Source organism: Salmo salar, chromosome ssa01 (genome assembly GCF_905237065.1).
Source record: "Salmo salar chromosome ssa01, Ssal_v3.1, whole genome shotgun sequence".
Taxonomy (NCBI): domain Eukaryota; kingdom Metazoa; phylum Chordata; class Actinopteri; order Salmoniformes; family Salmonidae; genus Salmo; species Salmo salar.
In genome coordinates, this window is record NC_059442.1 from 133,992,836 (window position 1) to 134,017,384 (window position 24,549).

General features: G+C 44.6%; 1 protein-coding gene across 2 annotated transcripts; it reads left to right on the forward strand.

Annotated features, from left to right (window-relative positions):
• Positions 1–424: 424 nt before the first annotated feature.
• On the forward strand, positions 425–24,353 carry LOC106564343 (protein phosphatase Slingshot homolog 1). Of its 2 annotated transcripts, XM_014130401.2 has the most exons (15): positions 425–996; positions 2,557–2,594; positions 9,006–9,106; positions 10,015–10,079; positions 10,172–10,293; positions 10,392–10,460; positions 11,041–11,106; positions 11,592–11,786; positions 11,968–12,061; positions 12,300–12,428; positions 15,343–15,389; positions 15,603–15,749; positions 15,990–16,190; positions 18,303–18,939; positions 19,206–24,353. In XM_014130401.2, the coding sequence occupies exons 1-15, from the start codon at positions 916–918 to the stop codon at positions 20,340–20,342; spliced, it is 3,129 nt and encodes a 1,042-aa protein (XP_013985876.1). In that variant the 5' UTR covers positions 425–915; the 3' UTR covers positions 20,343–24,353. The 2 variants fall into 2 exon arrangements, with proteins under 2 accessions (XP_013985876.1, XP_013985883.1); XM_014130408.2 differs by lacking the exons at positions 425–996; positions 2,557–2,594 and adding an exon at positions 6,443–7,156.
• Positions 24,354–24,549: the final 196 nt, after the last annotated feature.

Genomic DNA, 24,549 nt, shown 5'->3' on the forward strand with positions numbered 1-24,549 from the left:
GATAGAGGGGAGAATTTCGTCAGGCAAGAAAATAGCCTTGCCAAAATCTCCCCCCCCTTCTAATTTCCGTAATTTGGTGGCTAAAGTCAACCGAAATTAATAATGAATGTGTGTTATATTAAACAGAGGAGGGAGTCAAATGTAGGCAAGCAATAAAAATGTCAGAACAACTACTAGTCGAATAAGACGAATTTTGGCAAAGAGACTTATTTATAGACTAATACACTTGAAACAAATAACCAAACCGAAAACTGTAGACATTATTAGTGCCTCCCCGCGATCAAACCGACATTAAAAAAAATTGAAACGCAGCCTAACGTGATCAGAAATCTCAACTTTCAAGCAAGTCGCAGCAATGAAGAATTGAGTGCGTGCGCATTCACGCGAAGGGGGGGAGAATTCTGGCAGGGGGGGGCTTTTCGGCACAACACCGGAACATCCGCCTGTTGGGGACTCCGCAGAGAATAGTCTGTGGTCTATAGTCTCAAAAATATAGTCTGGCCAGAATCACCTTGACGACATTTGCCCAATGACAGCGCGCACGCAAATTGAAGCGGCCAATCGTAGTATCCGGCAGTAAAACAGAAGCGCATGTAATTTCTGCTCCTCATGCAATCTACGATGTTTTGTTTGTCTGCGTGATAAAATGGCATATAACACAGATGGACGAAGTGTTATACTTGCCTTTACAACTATTTACAGATGACTATTCTAAAGCGAACTGTGGAGGATGAGCGAGGCGGAAGCCTGTGATGGGTGTATCATGGTGAAATCAGAGCCAAAGAATATTTAATGCGATCCTGAGCTTTTTCTCCTGTGCTGGACAGGGACAATTTCGGCGCATCTTGTCCCAGAGCAACGCGCCTTTTTTTCTCCCATTCAAAGGACTCCCCTCCTCCGTAACAGCAGCCCACCATGGCCCTGGTAACCCTGCAGCGCTCTCCCACCCCCAGCGCAGCATCCACCGCCAGTACCGCCACCACCAACGCGGGGGAGGTAAGTGGAAACTGTCTAGCGCGGGGGTTGTTCGCTATAGGCAGCGCCGTGGAGGAAACGCCGGGGATGCGCCCGATTCCCACGTCCCTCACCCACTAGGCCCAGCATAGCAGAGAACGCTTTCAGCTGTCAATAGAATTTTACAAATGTTGTGACTTTTTATTTAACACGGCAAAACAGTTTTGTATGGACATTGTTTAATAGTTGACTTCCTGGAATCCGTGGCGTTTAGAATGGTTAACTAGTCCAGCCCCGCGACGTTAGCTTGTAAACAAAATCTGAGCTGGGGATTAGTTACCAGAACAATGCATTCATTGCGTGTGGCAACATTTTATTTGTGCCTTCAGCTTGTGTGGTTTAAAAGACAAATACGCGTTTATACAGTAGGTACTTTAATTAAAGTATGAACTCAGGCTTTTGCACATTTTGAAAGTAATTTGTTTAAATTAATTTGCTTTGGCTGGCATATGGAATAGAGTGAGATTGATCAGAATAGTACAACTAGCTACTTGCCTATTAATATGCACGGTTACATCACTAGTGAGTCAGGGATGCTGCGGTTGGTACCCGCTCGTTTTAATGGTTCAACTCACAGTCAAAATACTACGGTGGCAGGTGTGAGCTAATATTTCAAAACATATGAGATCATAGATAGTAACCTGGTATGGCCAGTAGAGAGCGCTGATACACTGTATTCAATGCAAGTGTATTGAACGTTTTTAAAACCTAAGTTCAGTTAAAACATACACTGTAGTACATCTCTCCGGCTTCTGATCTCCCTAATAAAGCATATGATGCATTTTTTTTTTTATACCATGACTTTCAAAGGCCAATGAACCCATTATGGCTTGAATTCCCATCGTGGCAGTCAGTTGCGCACACAAACACACACATGGCTGACTGCTGCAGAAATGATGTCATACTAATTACATCATTAAAGATACTGCTGCAGAAAGGATTTCATACTGAGTCGGTGACCTACAGTATAATCCTGTGTATTCCTCTCTTGTATACCTGAAAGTATCTAGAGTATGTTGCTACAAGTGATTGGATTAGTTTGAGCTGTTGGATTAAATAACCTCTTCGACATCACCACGGGTCGAGCACAGAGTTTAGGCCTATGTCAGTGCTCCTTTGGCCACCATAACTTCTGTAACCTTTCATGGAACACCCAGAGAGTTTTATGCGCAGATCTTACTTAATGCAACAAACAACCACAATTACTCTGCCCTCTGTCCTCAGGAGTTACAGCATTGCTCTAACTGTTACTTTACAGTAGGCCTTAGGTCTTTATTTAGTTACTTGTTCACATCAATCAAAAACACCATAGTAATGACCTATATACCCTCTGAGACATTGTACTGTGACATTGTGATGAGGTATTATAGCAAGGTCAATGAAGGGAGCATAGGACATAGCAGGTCATAATATGGTCATGTGCTGCTGTTGCGCAATCCATGCTGCTGTACTGTCTGCACAGCCATGATGGAAGGATTACTGGTTTGTGTTTCTAGTGGGCCTACAGTATATGTAACATTTCTCTTTGTATTTGTCTTGCAGGATTTTGGGAGTGATGATGACCGGAGAGCAAATCAGAGGTAAGCCCCCCCCCACCCACCCCATATTTCCTGAGAAGCTGTGCATGCACAGACATTAAGGATGCAGTAATGTTTTGGAAGGATCTGTTGTGCTCCAGTAGGGGGAGGGGTGGTATACATTGGCTAGGAGATCGGTGAGTATGTTTCCCAAAGCCTATGGATATTGACCCCTGACCCTGGTGTCAGTGGGAATTCCAGGGTTAGGTTACAGCAGGAGGCACACAGAAATGTCCTGGTGAAATAACATGGACGCTTGGTGCTGAATTACACATTGTAGGTCTATGTTGCTCTGGATGAAGAATGTATTATTCTTGCGTTAATGTTATATCCATTAAAAAACAAACTCGGCAAAAAAAGAAACGTCCCATTTTCAGGACCTTGTCTTTCAAAGATAATTCGTAAAAATCCAAATAACTTCGCACATCTTAATTGTAAAGGGTTTAAACACTGTTTCCCATGCTTGTTCAATGAACCATAAACAATTAATGAACATGGAACGGTCGTTAAGACACTAACAGCTTACAGACGGTAGGCAATTAAGGTCATAGTTATGAAATCTTAGGACACTAGAGAGGCCTTTCTACTGACTCTGAAAAACACCAAAAGAAAGATGCCCAGGGTCCCTGCTCATCTGTGTGAACGTGCCTTAGGCATGCTGCAAGGAGGCATGAGGACTGCAGATGTGGCCAGGGCAATAAATTGCAATGTCCGTACTGTGAAACGCCTAAGACAGCGCTACAGGGAGACAGGATGGACAGCTGATCGTCCTCGCCGTGGCAGACCACGTGTAACAACACCTGCACAGGATCGGTACATCCAAACGTCATACCTGCGGGACAGGTACAGGATGACCACAACAACTGCCCGAGTTACACCAGGAACACACAATGCCTCCATCAGTGCTCAGACTGTCCGCAATAGGCTGAGAGAGGCTGGACTGAGGGCTTGTAGGCCTGTTGTAAGGCAGGTCCTCACCAGACATCACCGGCAACAACGTCGCCTATGGGCACAAACCCACCATCGCTGGACCAGACAGGACTGGCAAAAAGTGCTCTTCACTGACGAGTCGCAGTTTTGTTTCACCAGGGGTGGTGGCTGGATTCGCATTTATCGTCTAAGGAATGAGCGTTACACCGAGCCCTGTACTCTGGAGCGGGATCGATTTGGAGGTGGAGGGTCCGTCATGGTCTGGGATGGTGTGTCACAGCATCATCGGACTGAGCCTGTTGTCATTGCAGGCAATCTCAACGCTGTGCGTTACAAGGAAGACATCCTCCTCCCTCGTGTGGTACTCTTCCTGCAGGCTCATCCTGACATGACCCTCAAGCATGACAATCCCACCAGCCATACTGCTCGTTCTGTGCGTGATTTCCTGCAAGACAGGAATGTCAGTGTTCTGCCATGCCCAGCGAAGAGCCTGGATCTCAATCCCATTGAGCATGTCTGGGACCTGTTGGATCGGAGGGCTAGGGCCATTCCCCCCAGAAATGTCCGGGAACTTGCAGGTGCCTTTGTGGAAGAGTGAGGTTACATCTCACAGCAGGAACTGGCAAATCTGGTGCAGTCCATGAGGAGAAGATGCATTTCAGTACTTAATGCAGCTGGTGGCCACACCAGATCCTGACTGTTACTTTTGATTTTGACCCCCCCCTTTGTTCAGGGACACGTTATTCCATTTCTGTTAGTCACATGTCTGTGGAACTTGCTCAGTTTGTCTCAGTTGTTGAATCTTGTTATGTTCATACAAATATTTACACATGTTAAGTTTGCTGACAATAAACGCAGTTGACAGTGAGAGGACGTTTCTTTTTTTGCTGAGTTTAGTATAACTATTATCCAATCAATTGGCCCACACCTTGATCGCATGCAAAAGGGATGGAACATCACACGCCATTGCAGCCCATTACAGTAGTACATGAAATGTCCCTATCAGAGGACCCTTCTACACCTAGATGTAGGCCTAGTTGTATCCACTGTAATAACAGTGTTAATGGTTCAAGCCAGAGTTAACATTCCCATCAACCGCTATCATACATTCCATCAAACCAGAAACACTATCCAGCTGTATTGCAGAGCTGGGGGTGAGTAGCACAGATGGAATCCTCTGCTCGGCTACAGCAGGATGTGATGTGATGTAATGGTCTTGTTTTGTTCTAGATTAGACTGTCAGAGTTTCTTGGTAAGAGAGGTGATAAGACCTATTTGTCCATTGTAGTAGGCCCAGTGTTGGCTGCACACTCTGTTCTCTAGTCCAACCTGACTGGGCAAGGGAGGTTTCAGCCTTACACAACATATTCCCCCATCTGGTAGACATGATACATACAGGGTGTGTTGAGATTCTAACATTGACAAGGTAGACTACATTCTTGGTGGCACCAGGCAGATAGAGGAATGTTTGAAAGGTGGGATGGAGAGACATTTTGATGATGTAAAATCTTTCGTGCAGAGCTGCTTCTGCCTGCTCTCTTGGCAGAAGAAGCAGGGAGGATGAGGGAAGTAAAAAAAAAAACACAAACTTAACCAAATGATTGATATGAGGTGTTTTGAATCAAGCATCATTGCATGTTATTTTTTAGTTAAAAGGCTAAACCAGGGGTTCTCAAAGTGAAGGTGCTGCGGCCAGATCAAAAATAATAATAATTTTATATTTCAGATTTTTTTATATTACTACCAGTTTAAACCAATTTTGTCCAAGGGGTCTGGAATATGTTTTTAGAGGGTGTAGGATTGCAGGATATTAGCTTTAAAGCTGCAACAACTAAAAATCTTTCTGCCCCATGATGACGTGTAGAATTGCAGGACATTTGTTTGAAAACTGCAACATTCTCTCTCCGATGCCAAGAGGCGGGCCTTTTAAAATGTTCCTTCCCAGGGCCCGAGACTTAGTTCGTCCGGTCACGCACTGCTGAAGTCATAGTAAAACCTTTTATCTAACTCAAGTTGTGTTCTGATTATGAGGGGATCCCTGATGAATTTGCTATCACAAAAGGAGTCCCCGGCCCCAAAACGTTTGTGGACCCCTGGGCTAAAACAAAGACTTTTGAGTTGATAATGATAAAGAGTCACCAACCCAGAGACACGCTGTAGGGCGGAATAGTCACACCATTGCTTATTGAAGAGTCTGTTTTGGAAGCGGCCCAACCCAATCCACGTTAGACCTGCTCATCTCGTCCTCTCTCAGTCCTGTGGACCCGGTGATGTCAGCGAGTCTGCCTCTCTGAGCAGGTTAGCGTTTTTCATCATGAATCTTGTTCTTTAGGCTGCTCTGCAGTTGTTACTAGCTAGCACAGCCACAAAGTCATACATCTGACTATAAACCTAACCTTAAGCACATTGCTATCCCTAATGTCTAACCTTGAATGAATACCAAAAAGCACATTTTTATTTTAAAGAATTTTTACAATATAGCCAATTTTGACTTTGCAGCTGGCATATCTAAGGGCAAATGGCACAGTTCTGCCTCCAGGACAAGACTCATGACAATAAACTTCAACCTGCCCTCTCTGAAAGCCATACTGTATCAGTCAGGCAGAAAACTGATCCACATTCAACCCTCCAGCAGCCTTTGGTACTCACAGCACCCTGCTTGCCTCAGCCAGGAACCCCAAGTACCAGACAGGGTTATGCAACAGCCAAGGAGAGCGCTCACTGTGGTGTGTGTGTGTGTGTGTGTGTGTGTGTGTGTGTGTGTGTGTGTGTGTGTGTGTGTGTGTGTGTGTGTGTGTGTGTGTGTGTGTGTGTGTGTGTGTGTGTGTGTGTTACATGCAGGGACTTAGAAAAGGGAGATCTCCTTGGTATGTGTGTTGTCTAACTAGTAGCTTTCTTAAATTGCTTCAGCCTCTATGTTTGGACTATTATGGACTTGGATGTGTTCTGTGAACGAGTTGTGGTTCATACAGAGTTGAATATGCCACTCAATGAGTAGTATGTTTCCTTTGGCTCAGTGTCTCATCAGAGATCCTCTGGGATCCTTCATGTCAAACAGCCTCCGCTCTACAGACGCGTGCTTTGTAGACTGAAGCTGAGCCGAGCTAGATTCCCTGCCACCCAACCCAGCCAACGCGAAATATGCTTGAATAGAGCTTTTGTGGAGGAGTGTTGCGGAGGGAGTGCTGATTGCTCAAGCGCGCGCTGTGAGGAAGAGATAAGCAACAGAGCTGAGCAGACGCAGCAGAAGTCTGAAGACTAATCCTCACAACCCAGACGGACAGGAGGGAGAGACAGACACACCAGACTAGGATACATGATCAGACTAGTTCAACCCAATCTACACCTTTTTACATGAAAAAAAAGAAACCCAAGGCAATCTTGGCTATTGTGCTTCAGAAGCCAAATGTAGTTTTTGAGGCATAAAATGGTTGTGAATGTAATTTTTGCACATGGATGTGCTATGAAGCTATAATTTCTGAGGAAGCCAGTAGACCAGAACGCTACTAAGGGAGAGATCCAGTAACCAGCATCAGGATGCATCTTGTGGTGGAGCCCTCGCAGGAAGCCATGCTTACCATGCTGCCTCACTTTGTGGAGAACGCAGTCCTGACTCAGAGCGAGATCTACCGAATGTAAGTCCTCAGCACACTCACTCCAGGAGAGGCAATCCTAAGTGTTTCTGTCACTGGCATTATTACCTTGATAAGTGGTAGCAAAGATGGTTTGAACGGTTGTAACTTGGAAGTGCATATATTGTGTGACCTGCATTTTCTGTTATTAGTCATTGGTAAAACAAAGTGTAACATCCATTTCTATAGCTCTGTGCATTTTATTGACAACTTATTTTTCTTAGACATAAATACAAAGTGTACTTTAATTATGCATTTGATCGTGCTGTTGGAATTGCTTACGGGTATTGTTTTAATTGCTGTCTAGATTCTTGAGTGTTCCTTTTTAGACGTCTACTGTTCCCAGCTGTCTTAGAGACATGGGTATTAGCTCTGATTTGTTCTCAGTAATAGTGTAATGGACAGATCAACAGTAGCTGGAGCATATTTGATAAACCTTTAGGTCTATACATTCATCTGTCACTCTTGTTTCTGGATTGTGATTATTGTTGCAGTACATCCCATTTAGAGGACTTTGGACATTTTGAAAGATGAGCTACATATTATGTACCCAACTGATTTCCTATGGTACCCCACTCTCTGACCTCTTGACCGAGGCCACCCTCGTCATCATCGTCTTTTCAGGACATTCTGAAAAGAAACAATACGATGGAACAGCTGAACAGAAACAAAAGCTCTTGTGACGGACCCACTCTGTCATACCAGTCTTTGTGTGGTGGCAGAGCGAGAGGGCAGCTTGCCTGTTAACAAAGCCCAGCTCTGTTCCTTTTGGTCAATGTTATGGCCAGTGACCACTTAGCTCTGTTTCTCCTGGACATTGTGGAGTCCAAGGAAAACCTAGCTTTTATCCGGGGGTGGTCAGTGCCTCCTGGGCAGTCAGGAGAGCCCATCCCTGGCCAGACAAGGGAGGGATGGTGCTGGCCAGATAGGGGACATATTACAGTGGTGGGCACAATTATCTGCCCCCCTCTCCCTCCCAGAAAGGTCAGGGGACCTAATCATGTTCTGTCAGGGGAATATTTCATCAAGGAAAGGTCTCTAAAGTCTGCTGACATTCACTTACGGATGAGCTCGGAATGTCCTTTTCTGCTGGTCACTGAACCTTTGAAAAGCAATTAACAGCCATCCCACCCTGTCTCTTTCTCTCACTGTAGCTCTGCTCCCTGATTCTGCCCTCGGTACATTTTGACATTTCCAGGTCATTGTCTCCATTCCTGGCTCTAGAGAAAAACAGTCTGACTTATTGCTAAGTGAGAAGAATACTGTGGTTTGGACAGTTCATTGAACCACATCAACCTTGTGATATTCTGCAGTAGAGCTTCCACATTAACTTTCGATGGCTGTTTGACTCCAATGAAGTGAACTCACTGGTGTCTGTCAAAGACATGGGAAGTAAAGTAGGCTGTGGCTGAGTAGTTTTGCGACAACAGACATTCTGTTCATCTGTAGACCTACGTAAATGGAGCACAACAAAACGGGGAAGGGAGAACGAACAGGTGTAGAATGGAGTGAATGTTTCTAATGTCCTCTGAGTAGAACGCCGTAGAAGAACAGTGTGCCACAGACACTGCTTAAGCTGTTCAAGCAGTATAATGATTTGCCCAACACGCTATGTAGGCTTTCTGATGATCTGTTGCCTACTTACAGTACAGTATGTGCTCTTTCACTTCTCAAATGAATGCTTCCCCATTCTCTGTTACATCATCAAACCACTGGATACTGATGCAGTCTGAGACGTCTGTAAACCCTGTTTTCCTGTCTGCCTGTCTGTCTCTGTCTGTCTGTGTGTGTTTCCCTGTCTGCCTGTGTGTGTTTCCTTGTCTGTCTGCCTGTCTGTCTGTGTGTGTTACAGCCTCAGCGAGAGCTTCTTCATGGTCAAAGGAGCTGCCCTTTTCCTGCAGCAGGGCACCAATGCACAGGGACCCAAGACACCCACACACCACAAACTCGCAGGTAACTACAAACACTCTTGGCACACACTGAGCCCGTTGTTCAGTGAACTGTGACAATGCCACTGCTAAAGCTCTATGCAAAGAAAAGGTCATATTTGCTGAGGTTGGCTTGGCTTTTGTGGTTGAGCCTGTGTTTATCCCATGTTCACTGAATTATTACCTGGCCTTTGATTGAGTGCCCTCAAGGCAGGTATTGCTTTTAGCAGTAAAGGGGCTTTGTAGATCCGGTTTTCCACATCCTGCTTGTTTGATTTTCCCATCAAGATGTTACAAACTCGCCAAGCTGGACTAACCAACCCGCAGTGCAGCTGATGTTACCTCGGTGGTGTGTATGTACCCGTAGGCATATGTGTGTCTGATACAGCATGTCTCATAGCAGGGTTGTTGTTGACATTTGTTCGATTGGCGAGTGCTATCCCTTCATTTTGGAGTCCAAACACACCCCTCCCCTCTCCTCCCCTATGATACGCAGGTTAAACACAAGATCAATGTGAGGAGCATTCCAGATTCCTTTGATTACATCACCAGGCGTTCAAGTCAATGCTGAGCTCTGATAAACCTGCCGTTTTGTCTGTGTGTTTACGCATATGACTGACTGTTTCTGCATGTTTGCATCAGTTTAGCCGAGGGTTGTACTTGAGATTAGATGTTCTGGTACACCATTCCCGATTATTTTCATGTCCCGTCATGAGCTGTTCAGGTTTTGCTCTGCCGTGTGTAACTTCTGTACAGATGTGTGTTGCTGTGGTTGGAATTGGATCAACCTGCAGGAGGTATCTAAATAGAAACCTGGATAGCTGAGCTGGAAATAGTTCTACAAGATATGGCTGATGGGTAGATCGGTTTGATTGATCGGGACACACCACCTGAAGCAGCTGGATTATGGTATGTGGTCCTCTTCTCTCCTAGGTGACTTACCTCAACACCTGCAGGTCATGATTAACACCCTCCGCTCTGAGGACCGCATTAAACTGGTGAGTCAAATCCCAACAAATGTACTTACCATCCATATTGATTGACGCACAGATGCTACACAGTGTAACCTATTCCTCCTGCTGTACCCCAGGCTGTACGGTTAGAGAGCGGTTGGTCTGACCGCGTGCGGTACATGGTTGTGGTCTACACCAGTGGTCGCCAGGACACAGAGGAGAATATCCTGCTGGGGATGGACTTCACCGATAAGGACAGGTACCCACCCGTCTTTCCTCCTCAGCCAGCAGTGATAGACTACAATGCGGTTTGTTGTTGTCTTAGAGAAATGATTAATTCCGTTGTATTATTCCCAGTAAAAGCTGCTCTATCGGGATGGTGCTACCGCTATGGAGCGACGCGAAGATCCATTTAGATGGAGATGGGTAAGTGCTGCTCTTCTACATTTACATTTTAGTCATTTAGCAGCCGCTCTTATCCAGAGGGACTTACATCTTAAGATAGCTAGGTGGGACAACCACATCCCAGGCATAGAAAGTACATTTTTCCTCAATAACATGGCTGTCAGTAGTTACCCCCCACATACGTATACATGGAACTTCCTACAAAGATACGGTATGTGTCACACGCAGTACATCCCACAGACAATCAAGCTGGATTCACACAGTCAACCATGAAGTATCTCTGATCGTTAAGCCCGTTCAAACGGCTCAGCCCTGTAAGGGACGCAGAATGAGTTACTTTGCCCTCCAGTGGGCAGTACAGTGAACTACAGCCGTTTTCATCCCTCAATGTGGCAGATGAGCTCTTGCTGAGCTGTTAAAGTCATCCCTCTCTCTATGCTGGAGGAATGTTCCATTGGTTTGTTTCCTGAATAGCATCCCGAGCCACTATAGCTCAGCCCCGTTTGTGTTCTCAAACCACTCTCTCTCTCTCTCTCTCTCTCCCTCTCTCTGTCCATGAACCCAACCTAATCCTTCATCCTTCCATCTTCTCTCTCCTCAGAGGATTTAGTGTGACCACAGGAGGACGAACACATGTCTTCAAGCCTGTTTCTGTACAGGCCATGTGGTAAGTGTCTGTTTTGTGATTTTAATTGATACTGTGTTTGGGTACTTCAGAATATCATTGTCTGGTGACCTTATATTCCCTGAAACCATAGTGATTGTCTATGGACAGTACTGTACTTTACCACCTTGAGCTTGTGGTGTTGGTTTCATCTTAATATCAACAATCAATGGAATGAAAATCATAAACTACTAATGGAATTATTCAGGCTGGTAACACTGTGATGCTGATAAAAACGCTGGCAGTGTCCATGCACCATCTACTGGTCAATAGACGTTACAATTTGTTTTCATTCTTAGCAGACTCATATTTTGCTCTGGATTTGACAAGACGCCTTAATAATGTGCTCTGAATTTCCTGCCGTCATTAAAAATCAATGATCCAAAGACTGACTCTCCATGTCATTAGATCAGTAGAATAGCTACTGAACAGTTGCTGTTGTGAACCTGTATTATGACTGAGAGCTTCTGCTACCGGCGTGTCTTCAGGTCTGCCCTGCAGATCCTCCATAAGGCATGCGAGGTGTCTCGCAGGTACAACTACTTCCCCGGGGGCATGGCCCTCACCTGGATGGGCTTCTATGAGAGCTGTATCACCTCCGAGCAGAGCTGCATCAACGAGTGGAACGCTATGACCGACCTGGAGACCACGCGGCCCGACTCACCTGCCATGTTCGTCGACCGGTAAGACCTCACCCATCCGATTTAGTAAAATTCACTTCAGTTGATTTTAGTATGATTCTTTTCCAGTTACATTACCAATCTCAGAAGGTACTGTATGTCCATTATGGTGTTAACCGGGTTTTTTTGGTTGAAATGAAATGTGCTGGTTACATTCATAATTGTATTGACGTATGTTGAACAGGCCAACGGAGAGCGAGAGAACAGAGTGTGCAATCAAAGCCAAACTGCGCAGCATTATGATGTTCCGGGACCTGGAGAATGTCACTTCCAAGGAGGTATTGTCAGCTCCAAAAGTATTGGGGCAGTGACACATTTTGTTGTTGTTTTGGCTCTGAAATGATACAATGACTGAGGTTAAAGTGCAGACTGTCATCTTTAATTTGAGGGTAATTTCATCCATGTCAGGTGAACTGTTAAGAAATTCTAGCATTTTTTGTACTTAGTCCTCCCAACTTCACTTATGTGTATGGTATAGTACCATGGTGCAACCTAATACCTGATATGTGCCCCCAGATCCGTGTGGAGCTGGAGCAGCATATGAGCTGTAACCTGAAGGAGTACAAAGAGTTCATCGACAACGAGATGCTGCTGATCCTGGGTCAGATGGACAAAGCCACACTCATCTTCGACCACCTCTACTTGGTAATAACCTTTCTTGACATCCTAATGGTCTCTTTGTATCCATGAAGGAAAAAGGAAACGGCACACTGCTCTTGATAGTATCACTGATCTTTAATAAGCTTTACGTATCGGCCTCACGGCCTTCGTCAGAGCTTTTGTGAGTTTTTTTAAAAATTAGCACCCTTATGTAGACAGCCCCACCCACATCCGTTCCACGCATGGAAAGGGGTTTGAGGCGAAGTAAAAAACAAATAAGTGCTACCAAATATAACAATATATATTTCATAAATATTCAAATAAAGTGTGTAAATAAGACGTATTAAACACGTCTGTAAAACCACAATGAGGACATCGACCTACCGAGCAGGTTTTCATTAGTCATTGGGTACATTGTACGAAAAACATCAGAGTAATCTTAAATAAGGATAATTCATGTTCAAATTCACAACATAACATACATAGGCATTTCATCATTAAGTCCTTTAGGAAATAATGTCTGGAGGGTGAAAATCCAAAAACATTCTCTTTTACTCAGAGTATTATTAATATCACCTCCCCTGTCTGATATCTTAACTTTCTCTATGCCACAGAATCTAAAGGTAGAAATGTCATGCTTTAGGTCGTTAAAATGTACTGCGACTCGATAATCCCTGTCGTTTCTCCTGATTGAACTTTTATTATGTTCAGTGATTCTCTGTTTGAGAGAACGAGAGGTTTTACCGACATAGCAGAGCCCACATGGACATTTAATAATGTAAATAACATGGGTGGTGGAACACGTAATAATGTCATTTATTTAGAACCGTTTTCCTGTGTGTGGGTGGCAGAAATATTCACACTTCATCATATTGTTGCACTGTGCGCATCCTCTGCGTTTATAGCTACCATTTGGAAGAGGGCGTAAAAGAGCCTGGCTGATTTTCTTTTGTGGCTGGCAGTTGGCATGAACCAATTTATTGCGTAAATTGCGACCTCACCTATAGACAATAAGTGGTGGATTTTTAAATTCAGCCGGCAAAGCTGGGTCCGATGATAAAATATGCCAGTGTTTCTTGACCGCATCTCCCACTTTTCGCGAGTACAAAGTATTTGTGGTTATGAACATTTGAGTGTTCTTTAGCTTTACCGGGACTTTTTTGTAGCAGTTCATCTCGTGTTTTTCCCAATGTCAAATTAAGAGCTTCATCCACACATTGTGGAGAATAGCCTCTTAGAAACCTAATGCGCATCTCCGCTGCTTTTTCTAGATAATCCTCTGTGGAGTGGCATATACGGCGCAGTCTGAAAAACTGGCTTCTAGGAAGTCCTCTTTTTAATGGCTCAGGATGGAAGCTGTCCCCGTTTCTTTTCTATACAGAGTTGTAAACAGGGTTACATTTGATTTCTCAATCCACATATCGAGGTAATGAACACGCTGAGTGTCACATTCAATAGTGAATTTGAGATTGGGGTCAATGTCATTGAGTAATGCCATAAAATCTGACCGCTCTTGTTCAGTTCCTTCCCATATGCAAAAAATGTCGTCAATATATCGATGCCACTTCAGGATTTTATTCAAAAATTGATTTTTGTTTTCATTATTAACAAAACGTTCTTCAAGAAGACCCACATAGAGGTTAGCATAGCTCGGAGCGAATGTGGAGCCCATCGATGTTCCATTCGTTTGGAGGTAGTATTCATCATCAAACCTGAAATAGTTATACGTCAAAACAAATTCAGCCAGCTCTAGAATAAAGTTTGTTAGTGGATATTTGTTAGTGTCTCTGTCTCCCAAATAGTGAGCTAGGGCTGCCAGCCCCTCCACGTGGGGAATGCTGGTATATAAGGTCTCGACATCTAATGTGACCAAAATACAGTCTTTTGTTAAACCTGTTATTGGTGAGATCTTGTTTATGAAGTCTATAGAGTCTTTTACATAAGATGGCAATGCTTGCACCTGAGTTTTAATGAAAGAGTCTACAAAGATCAACAAGGGCTCTAGCATTGAGCCTATTGCTGCAACCACTGGTCTGCCTGGATAATTGCCTAGTTGTGTTTTAGGTTTGTGTAATTTCGGTAAAATGTACAGGCATGGACATTTGCAGCAAATATATTCAGGTTTTGAGAAGGTTGTTTAATAGGGCTTGCTCGAGATTAGAGCATATTTCCCTTTGGAACACCTGTGTGGGATCAACACTCAGTTTTCTATAGAAACGTTCATTGCTCAATTGTCTCTGAATTTCTTCTATATATTTTTCATAGTCTAAAACAACTATAGCACCCCCCTAATCCGCAGGTTTAATAACCAAAGAGGAATCTTTCATTAATTCATTAAGTGCCTGTTCTTCTGTTCTAGTGAGATTCTTCTGAATGTGGTTTGTTTGTCTCGTATACACTGACATGGCTTCTTGTTCGACTAACCTACAATAGGTATTAATCGAGGAGTTGTTAACCATGGGACAGAATTTGCTTTTGGGCTGAAAATGGGTACCAGTACTTTGATGTGTTTCTAGGCCCGAAACAGTGTTTTGCGAAAACACATGCTTAAGTTCAATCTTCCGAAAGAATTTAAACAGATCTACTTTCATATCGAATGGTTTATCTGTACATTTAGGTACAAAAGAGAGGCCCTTAGATAACACAGGGCGGCAGGTAGCCTAGCGGTTAAGAGAGTTGGGCCAGTAACCAAAAGATCGCTGGTTCGAATCCTGAGCAGACTATGTGAAAAATCTGCTTATGTGCCCTTGAGCAAGGCACTAAACCCTAATTGCTCCTGTAAGTCACTCTGGATAAGAGCATCTGCTAAATGACTCAAATGTAACTACAGTCCTCCTCGCTAACCTCTGAACTCCTGCCACACCTCTCACTGTAACCCTGGTGTTGTTACAGTTCATTTCACCCCTGTAACCTGACTAAGTTGTCTTGATGTATATTCCTTTGTTTGTTTCTTCTCTAGGGCTCTGAGTGGAATGCCTCCAATCTAGAGGAACTACGGGACTGTGGGTGAGTGGGCGTCTCACAAACACTAAAGCTATGTCTAGAACTGCTCCCTAACCACCAGCCCTGGCTCACAAACATAGCGTTGTATTATTCTGTCAAGTCATTGTTGAATCTCTCCTTCAAAAGGCCTACCAATACAAAAAGGTCTGTTGTTAGAACATCGCTAGCATCACTGAACTAAAGACTGACATGTTTTTTTCTTTCTTCTTGATGCAGTGTGGGCCACATCCTCAACGTGACCAGGGAAATAGACAACTTCTTCCCGGGCACGTTCACCTACCACAACATCCGGGTGTACGACGAGGAGGCCACAGACCTGCTGGCTCACTGGAACGAGACCTACAACTTCATTGTCCGAGCCAAGTGAGTGCCTACTTCTCAAAACAAACTGAACCCTACTCCTTGAACGGCTAACATGTATGGGAGCATGTGAAGTATTCACCACAGAACATCAATAAAGGCAATGTAGGCTATGAAATAGTGGCTAGTGCCTCTGTCTTGGCCAAAGTTATTCTATAAACTATGTGGACAGCCTAGTAACTATGGATAAGACATCTTCTAAATGAGTAGGGTTTCAATGTAAAACGTATTATTGCCCCACAGGAAGAACCAGTCTAAGTGTCTGGTCCACTGTAAGATGGGTGTGAGCCGGTCAGCCTCCACGGTCATAGCGTATGCTATGAAGGAGTATGGCTGGACTCTGGAGAAGGCCTACAACTTTGTGAAGCAGAAGAGGAGCATCGCTCGGCCCAACGCTGGTTTCATGAGGCAGCTGGCCGAGTACGAGGGCATCCTGGACGCTAGGTGAGTCAGTCAGGGTAGACTGGGGTACCATACAGGTATACCGTAAAACTTAAATTAATAGCCCAGGTGTTTATTTGCTTCAATCACACACAACCGGTGCTTATTAGAGACAGGCTTCTATTTGAGCCAGGCTTGTATTTCCTTAATGCACACAGCTTTTGCTCAATAAAATGTTGAAAAGACTACCACATTTGTTTGTGACCAAATATGACCAGTATAAACCTTTTATAATAACAAATCCATCGCCGATCAGACTTGCGAAGACTAGGCTGCATATCATCAACCCAATTTTGTACTTTAGCACCATTCTCACTCGTTGAGCCGACCATGTCAAATCACACCGCTGTCTCCTTTATCGTCTTTCGCGCAATCTTTACGGTATTGAAGTTCACTAGTAAACAATTCACTTAGACCCAGCGTTTATCTGAAATAGCTGTTTATTTGCTGAAATGTGTGCAGAGGCCCGGCTATTAAAAGGGATAGACGGCTATTTGCGACTCAGCGTTTAATTTAAGTTTTACGGTATGTAGGTCTGTTCAGGTATACAGTGCCTTCAGAAAGTACCCCCTTGACCTTTTCCACATTTTGTTGTGTTACAGGCTGAAATTAAAATGTATTTAATTGAGATTGTGTGCTTAACAAGTCACATAATAAGTTGCATGGACTCTGCGCAATAAGTGTTTAACATGATTTTTGAATGACTACCTCATCTCTGTACACCACACATACAATTATCTGTAAGGTCCGTCAGTCGAGCAGTGAATTTCAAACACAGATTCAACCACAAAGTGAGGTTTTCCAATGCCTGGCAAAGAAGGGCACCTATTGGTAGATGGGTAAAAAAAAACAGACATTGAATATCCCTTTGAGCATGGTGAAGTTATTAATTACACTTTGGATGGTGTATCAATACACCCAGTCACTACAAAGATACAGGCATCCTTCCTAACTCAGTTGCCAGAGGGGAAGGAAACCACTCAGGGATTTCATCATGAGGCCAATGTTGACTTTAAAACCATTACATAGTTTAATGGTTGTGAAAGGAGAAAACTGAGGATGGATCCACAACATTGTAGTTACTCCACAATACTAACCTAAATGACAGAGTTAAATGAAGGAAGCCTGTACAGAATCCATCCTGTTTGCAACAAGGCACTAAAGTAATACTGCAACTAACTTTTTGTCTTGAATACAAAGTGTTATGTTTGGGGTAAATCCAATACAACACATTACTGAGTACCACTCCATATTTTCAGTCATAATGGTGGCTGCGTCATGTTATTTTATTCGCCTTTCAGTAGGACAATAACCTAAAACACAAGGCCAAATCTACGCTGGAGTTGCTTACCAAGGCTACATTGAATGTTCCTGAGTGGCCGAGTTACAATTTTGACTTAAATCGGCTTGTAAATCTATGGCAAGATTTGAAAATGGCTGTCTAGCGATGACAACCAAATTGACAGAGCTTGAAGAATTTTTCAAATAATGTGTTAATATTGTACAATCCAGGTGTGCAAAGCTCATCGAGACTTACCCAGAAAGACTCACAGCTTTAATCACAGCCAAAGGTGATTCTAACATGTATTGACTCAGGGGTGTGAATACTTATGTAAATGAGAGATTTCTGTATTTCATTTTCAATACATTTGAAAAAATGTCTAAACATGTTTTCACTGTCATTATGAGGAATTTTGCGTAAATGGGTGAGGGGGGAAAACAAATCCATTTTGAATTCAGGCTGTAACACAACAAAATGTGGAAAAAGTCAAGGGGTATGAATACTTTCTGAAGGCACTGTGTAACCAGCTGGGCCTTACGAGGAGTCTCTACCATTAATTTACATTCTCACTCCACTGCAGTCATGAGGTATTCTACCTAACTCGCTGCATAGAGATCAGATCAAATGTGACCGTTAAATTACCACAGTAGCTGTTTAGACGGGATCTGTAAGGTTATTCGTGTATTATTAGCTTGGTAGAGAGACTGCAGATAATGGCGACTGAATGTTTATTAGTGGCTAAGCATCTCATTATGTCTATGATGTCTGTCTGTATACAATGCATATGCTCTGTACACATGGTCATTCTAACTCCGTCCCCCCCTGTCCCCCAGTAAGCAGCGCCACAACAAGCTGTGGAGGCCCGAGGGAGGGGAGGACAACCCAGATGAGGCGTCTGGCCAGTGCTGTGGTGGAGAGGAGACTCCCGTGGAGGGTGAGGCCTGGGGGGTAGAGGGCTGCAGAGCCTCCCCCTGTCGGGGCTTGGGCCTGGAGGTGGAGCCCTTGGACCCCCTCAACTACAACTACTACTTCAGACGGCTGTCGGACACGGCCCTAGACAGCGAGCCCTCCACCCCAGTACGCGGCCCTCCCCTGCTGGGTATGGAGAGGGTGTTTATTGAGATCGAGGATGTGGAGAGGGACGCCCTTCTGGAGGACGAGGGCTTCCCCATGGCCCAGCTGGCTCTGCCCGGGGAGGGCACCGCCGCCCAGACCTGTGGGGGCCGCCTGGAGCCCCTGGAGGACATGAGGCTGAGGCTGGAGTTCAGCACGGTGGAGGAGGAGGACGAGGAGGAGGCGCAGAAGGAGGAGGCAGAGATGGCTGCCCTGGCTTGGAGTCCTGCAGGAGGAGAGGGAGCGAGAGAGGACGAAGAGAGGAAGGAGCAGGTCAACATGAACCGCTTTAACAACGAGAACGCCAACAACAGTAACCGCCTGGCTGCCAAGCGCAGCTGCCCCGCTACCTTCGACGTGAGTGGGGCAGTCAATAGCTACCTGTATCTATAAAAATGGGGGTGTAAAAGTTGGGTTAATTTTGACTTGAACTGGCTTGGGTTTAGGGTTAAAATATTAAGCTTACATGAGGGTAATTGTAATGCCTAATGTTTCTGTCATTATTCGATCCCATTCATTTCAGGGACCAGCATCTTATTGGTGTCATAATATCTGTGTTTTATTAGCTTCGAGACCTTTGTCTGACCATGCATTCCCTCCCTCTCTCTGTTTCTTCTGTTTAGGACAGTGCTAGCACTGGAAACCCTTACAAAGTGAAGCCCTCCTACCAGTCCTGTAAAGACTGCCAGCGTCTGCCACCAGGGCGGCGCTGTGAGCGCCCGGCAGGAGGCCGCACCCACCGCCTTAACCCCACACGCCACTGCGGGGTGGTCCCCACCATCTCCATAGACCCCCCTGGCACCCACTTCACCAACACCCCCGCCCCCCACTCCCCCTGCACCCTCCCTGCCACCATTGCCCGCCTGGAGGCCTACCGCCAGCGGCTGGTGTCGCCCATGAGCTGCGAGGAGCTGCCCCGAGACAGACACTGCTCCCTGGAGACGGAGGACATGGACGAGCTGCAGGAGGATGAGGAGGAGGAAGAGCAGGAGCCAAGGCCTGGCAGGGAGGCTGGGACCGGAGCCATCACGGAGCTCACGTTTATGAAGCTCAGCCTGGACGGGGAGAGGCCAGCAGGTCAGTCTCCTAGTGGGGGGGTGGAGTTGCAGCCTGCTGGGGTGGAGTTGCAGCCTGCTGCTGGTGGTGGAGTGGAGCTACAGAGGACAGGGCCTGAGCTGGGGATGGGGCTGGTGAGGCAGAGGGCAGAACAGCTGGAGAGGCTTTCAGGCTTGGCCATGGAGGGTCCACTCTCAGGGGCTGGGCTTGCTGAGCAGATGGACCTGCACTTGGCGGTGGAGGAAATGGAGGTGGAGGGGGATGTAGGGATGCATTCTGAAACCCCCATTCCATCTACCAGCTGCACGGTCATAGCCGCAGACCCCCAGATGAACACCACCCCGGTGTCGTACCCCCAGGGGTCGGCCCAGACCTGGACCCCCGTGTCCTCCCCCCACGGCTCCACCCTCACCCGGAGCTCCAGCAGCGACAGCCTCCACAGCAACCGCGGAGGACACCAAGGCCTGGTCCGGCAGCGCACCCAGGAGATAGAAACCCGCATGAGGCTGGCCGGCCTGACCGTCCCCTCCCTGCTCAAACGCTCCAGCTCCCTGGCCAAGCTGGGAGGCCTCACCTTCTACTCCGAGGACCTCTCAGACCTAGCTGACGATCAGGCCCAGCTGTTCTTCACCGAGCCACCAGCCTGCCCCTCCACACCAGGGGAAGAGGAACCCTCTGAGCCCCCATCCACCCCCAGGAGCTGACTGTGTTTCCAGTGTGTCTCCTCCAGACAGGTTCCGCAGTCAGAACTTAGGGAGCAGGTTTGAAGGAGGATGGAGGAAGTTTGCCAGGTTTGCTAGAGGTGTCCTGGAGATTCCTCTGTCTCTCGAGACATATTAACAGAATGTTGGCTGGAAGAAAGAAAAATAACAACACAATTCCTATTATACATACATGTACTGTCTGTTTTATCAATCCAAATAAGAGATACTGTTGGAGAAGGCACTCTCAATGGAGCTCAATGAATGTGTGCAACTGAGCCTCTGCTTGGATTCGTTCAACATCTCCTCATGTGCCCCTGAACAGACTGACTGTTGAATATTGAATCCTCACTCACTGTATTTTCCTCGTGCGTTTTTTTGTGTCACCGAATAACGACTTCATCATATGAGCATCTTCCTGCCTCTTCAAGCGAAGCAGTGTACCTCAGTCGGAACACAAGCATCTCAAGAATATTTTAGTCCATGACTGTTTTTGTTGACTTGCCTCTCTTCTCAATGACTGGCTCAGCCAGCCCTCCTCCATTTTGAAGTACTTCATGAAGTAATGTCTTGAAAAGTGGTCAATATTCTATTCATGACCATATAGTGTTACATACCGTGTCCTCATCGTCACGGCTACAGCCTCTTCTTGATCAATGCTATGGATGATGGGAAGAAACGCAGAAAGAGAAAAAATATTGACTAAATCCCATTTTCCATTCTCTCCTGGATTCGTTTGTTACTTTGAAGCAGTTTAGAGGGAGCATATAAACGTTGGATTTGTTTAGTTTTTGCCACAGCTGGCATTTCACCACTGCTGTGCAATGGCAATAGGTACAGTAGTTCAATGATCTGATTGAGAACTCATCATCCTTGTATGGTTTGCGAGGATTTGTGGGCAACTGAAAGAGTTGAAATCATTTTGGGATTGGATTTCACAACGCTGTATTACTCTACTTTACCGCTGATCAGTGCTCTGTCCCCTCTTCTCCAGACCAGCTGTAGTCAGACATACTGTGTCTGACACCATATCTTTCTTCCAACATCTCTGCATCACTCTCAAAAGGCAATCAAATACATTAGGTTCAAGTTTTTCTGACGGCATTCCTCTTCTATTTATTCTCCTCCCTATTGACACACATTTGTGGTATTGCACAGTAGATGTAGGAGCTTTGTGAAACCGGCTTTATTCAACTGTCTTTGTGCCAGAGCAACATTGAACTACCTTTATTTGTACTGTAAAAAAAAAAAAAAAACGGAATCGTTGCCATACATTGAAGCAGAACTACTGTATAAGTCATATTTGTTTGAACAGCTTGTTTTTGCTTTGACAGACCTGGGAGTTCCAAATGTGTCTGTGATGTTAGCAGCACAGCGTAATGGGCTTTAGCTGGATCTGTTTGGGAAAGAGCCAGCTTCTCTCAGCCTTTTGCATTAGCATGGCAACACTAACAGCCAAACAAGGAAGTTGGGACAAAAACAAGTTGAGGCATTGGAAGGAACGGACGATTATCCACCGTCATAGTTTCTCAGAAAGGGGTTACAATTCTGCTTTCTGTTGCAGTCTGTAGAATATCAGTAGCTAGCTACTAGAAGTTTTAGTTTATTTACAGCAGACATGAGACACTTCCGAAGCTGTGTGTAGAGCAGCAGTACAGTATGACAGGCCAAGTCTGACTGGAGGCTCTGCCATCCCGCATGCTGTTTGACCAATCTTAACTTAACCCCTATCAGTTAAGAGTATTTATTTAGTATATGTTCTAATTTGATAAACTGGCACATAATATGCAGGTAGTTGACTTCTTTGTGGCCAGCCTAAATTTACTTTGCCCCAAGGGTGTTATTATGCTTTTGAAAGTTGTTTGGCTGTTTATAAACTAATGCATTTGGCATGTTGAGTGTGCAAGGATAATATGTGTGATGGTGGCAGTGTGTGTGTGCAGGCGCATGCATATATCAGGAGTTTATTACCATGGTTGTGACAGTAGTGCTATGTGAAGATGGAAAAGCTGTCTGTGTATGAGTGCAAAACAACTGTTACCCTTTTAAAGTAGGGGGATCAATCAACTTTTTTTCAATTGAACTGTATGTATGTCATTGCCACTGACGCAATGGCCTATACTATATGTAGACAAGATTGCTTTTGTTTTGTGATAACAAAAGCAGTCTATGGACAAAGTATGACAGAAATCCATGCTGTGGTGTAGTTTCCCTAGCACTGTTTCCAAGTCATGGGCCCCATTTTATTGCATTTTTTTGTGCATCGTGTTCAAAACATCTATAAGTGACTTTGAGTTTCTCAATCAATTTTGGATACTTTCGGATGATTTGGACATGATACGCGGAAAAGGCTAATATCGGGCCCGTGACTTGAATGGGATTTGTGCCACAAATGCTAAAATGTTAGCATGTAGAAACGGTGCCAGAGTAACTAAACCAAAGAATGGATTGCTGCCATACCTTGTGCATAGACTGCTTACAGGGTAAGGAAACCAATGTGTAATTTTGGTGCGCTATCCCTTTAATCATATGAGTGGCTCTGCATTTGTTATATTAGTAACTACTGTCAGTGTTTGTTACTCAGAGGTACTGGTCAAAGCAAATTTGCATTTAATTTGGGTACAAGCCACATTAATGGGTTGGGTTCTGTGGTCAGTGAACACTTTGTGGCGTTTGAGTTACTGCACTTAAGGCACTGGATGAATTTGCCTGTGTTCACTGGTGGGTATTCAATTTTAAAGAGGTTGCCTCACAGGAAATACAGTTAATAGAATGGAATAGGAATTAGTAGGGTTTTAAATTGGGATATGTCTACAAAACTGCCCCCTGTCCCTTTTTTTTTTATTTTTTATTGAATCTAGTTCAGCCAATCAGATGTCTAGCACTTGAGGTCACCATATATCATTTGGGTTTGCGCTTTATTCCAACCCACTGTTATGCCTTCATGTAGCTGTTATAAGCATGATGTAACTTCTGACATAGCAGGTTATTAAAGGTTTACAGAATACCCTATAATATTATAAAGAGTGGAATTAGATCCCGAAAGTTCAACTATTTATTTGATGACACTGGTGTGGTGATGACATTATTGTAGAATCTGTTTGGTTGGCCAGTGGTGCTCAGTGTTACGTCATGCTCATAGCAGTGAACAGTAGGCCATATGATGGAGGATTTAAGTGCTGTCAAAAGGAGTGTCTTGAACTAGTCCGTCACAACTGATGCTTAAAGCTACTGCACTGTTATTATTTATGTTTTTGTTTTTTTAATGATTTCTACATAAGTGCCTTAACCCTGGCCTTAGCTCTGTCTGTCCTAACCTCGTCACAGGCTTTGCAGAGTCATTGTGAATGAGTGTATCCATGGAAACGCCACTTGCCCTCTGCCCCCAAAATAATTATCCTGATGCCCCTCGAAAGCGACATCTTGACACACACGGAGTACACAAGCTCTCACTCCCACACGTGTATTTGCTTGACAGGCTCATCAATTGCTATTATTTTGTTTGCTATTATTGAGACCAAAGTCTGAGGGGTTTATTTGTGCAAATGGGCACAGAACAAAGTTTTATATATACATTCCCAGGCATCTTAGGGTCCACCTGCCCTTACTGACAATCCTTAAACTGGTCAATGCTTTGAGAGTGAGACAGAAAGCTGGGTACAGAGACACTGAGACATAGGGAGAGGGGGAACTTATTGTAGTTCATGTCAAGAGTACAAGTTGCCATCTTTCCCTGATATTCATTCCTTACCATCAACAAGTGTTAGAGATTTTTTTTGCATATAAGGCATAAATGAATGAAAACTCCTAAAACATACATCATCATATTGAGAGTAAGTTTTGTTACATTGATTGATTGTTTTTGTTATATATTTTTTACATTTTAAGCTGTAACTTATTCTTTGCACTATGTTAATGTGTAATGCACTTTTTAAAATGTTATTTTACATTTTGTTAAAAGGATGTCCAGTGGATGTGAATGATGGAAATAAACCATTTCCTCTGCATAACCTATCTGCTGGCCAGTAGTGGATCATACTTAATGGAGAGGAGACAGTCCCTCTTCTGACACTTGCATTGCAACTACATGCACATAGACCATTGGTTACCAATCTTTTCTGAATCCTACCACACAAGAAACAAAATTCTAAGGCTCACTTTAATCTGACTTTCCTGCATCAAGCAAAATTATGCCTCAAAGGACAGCCAC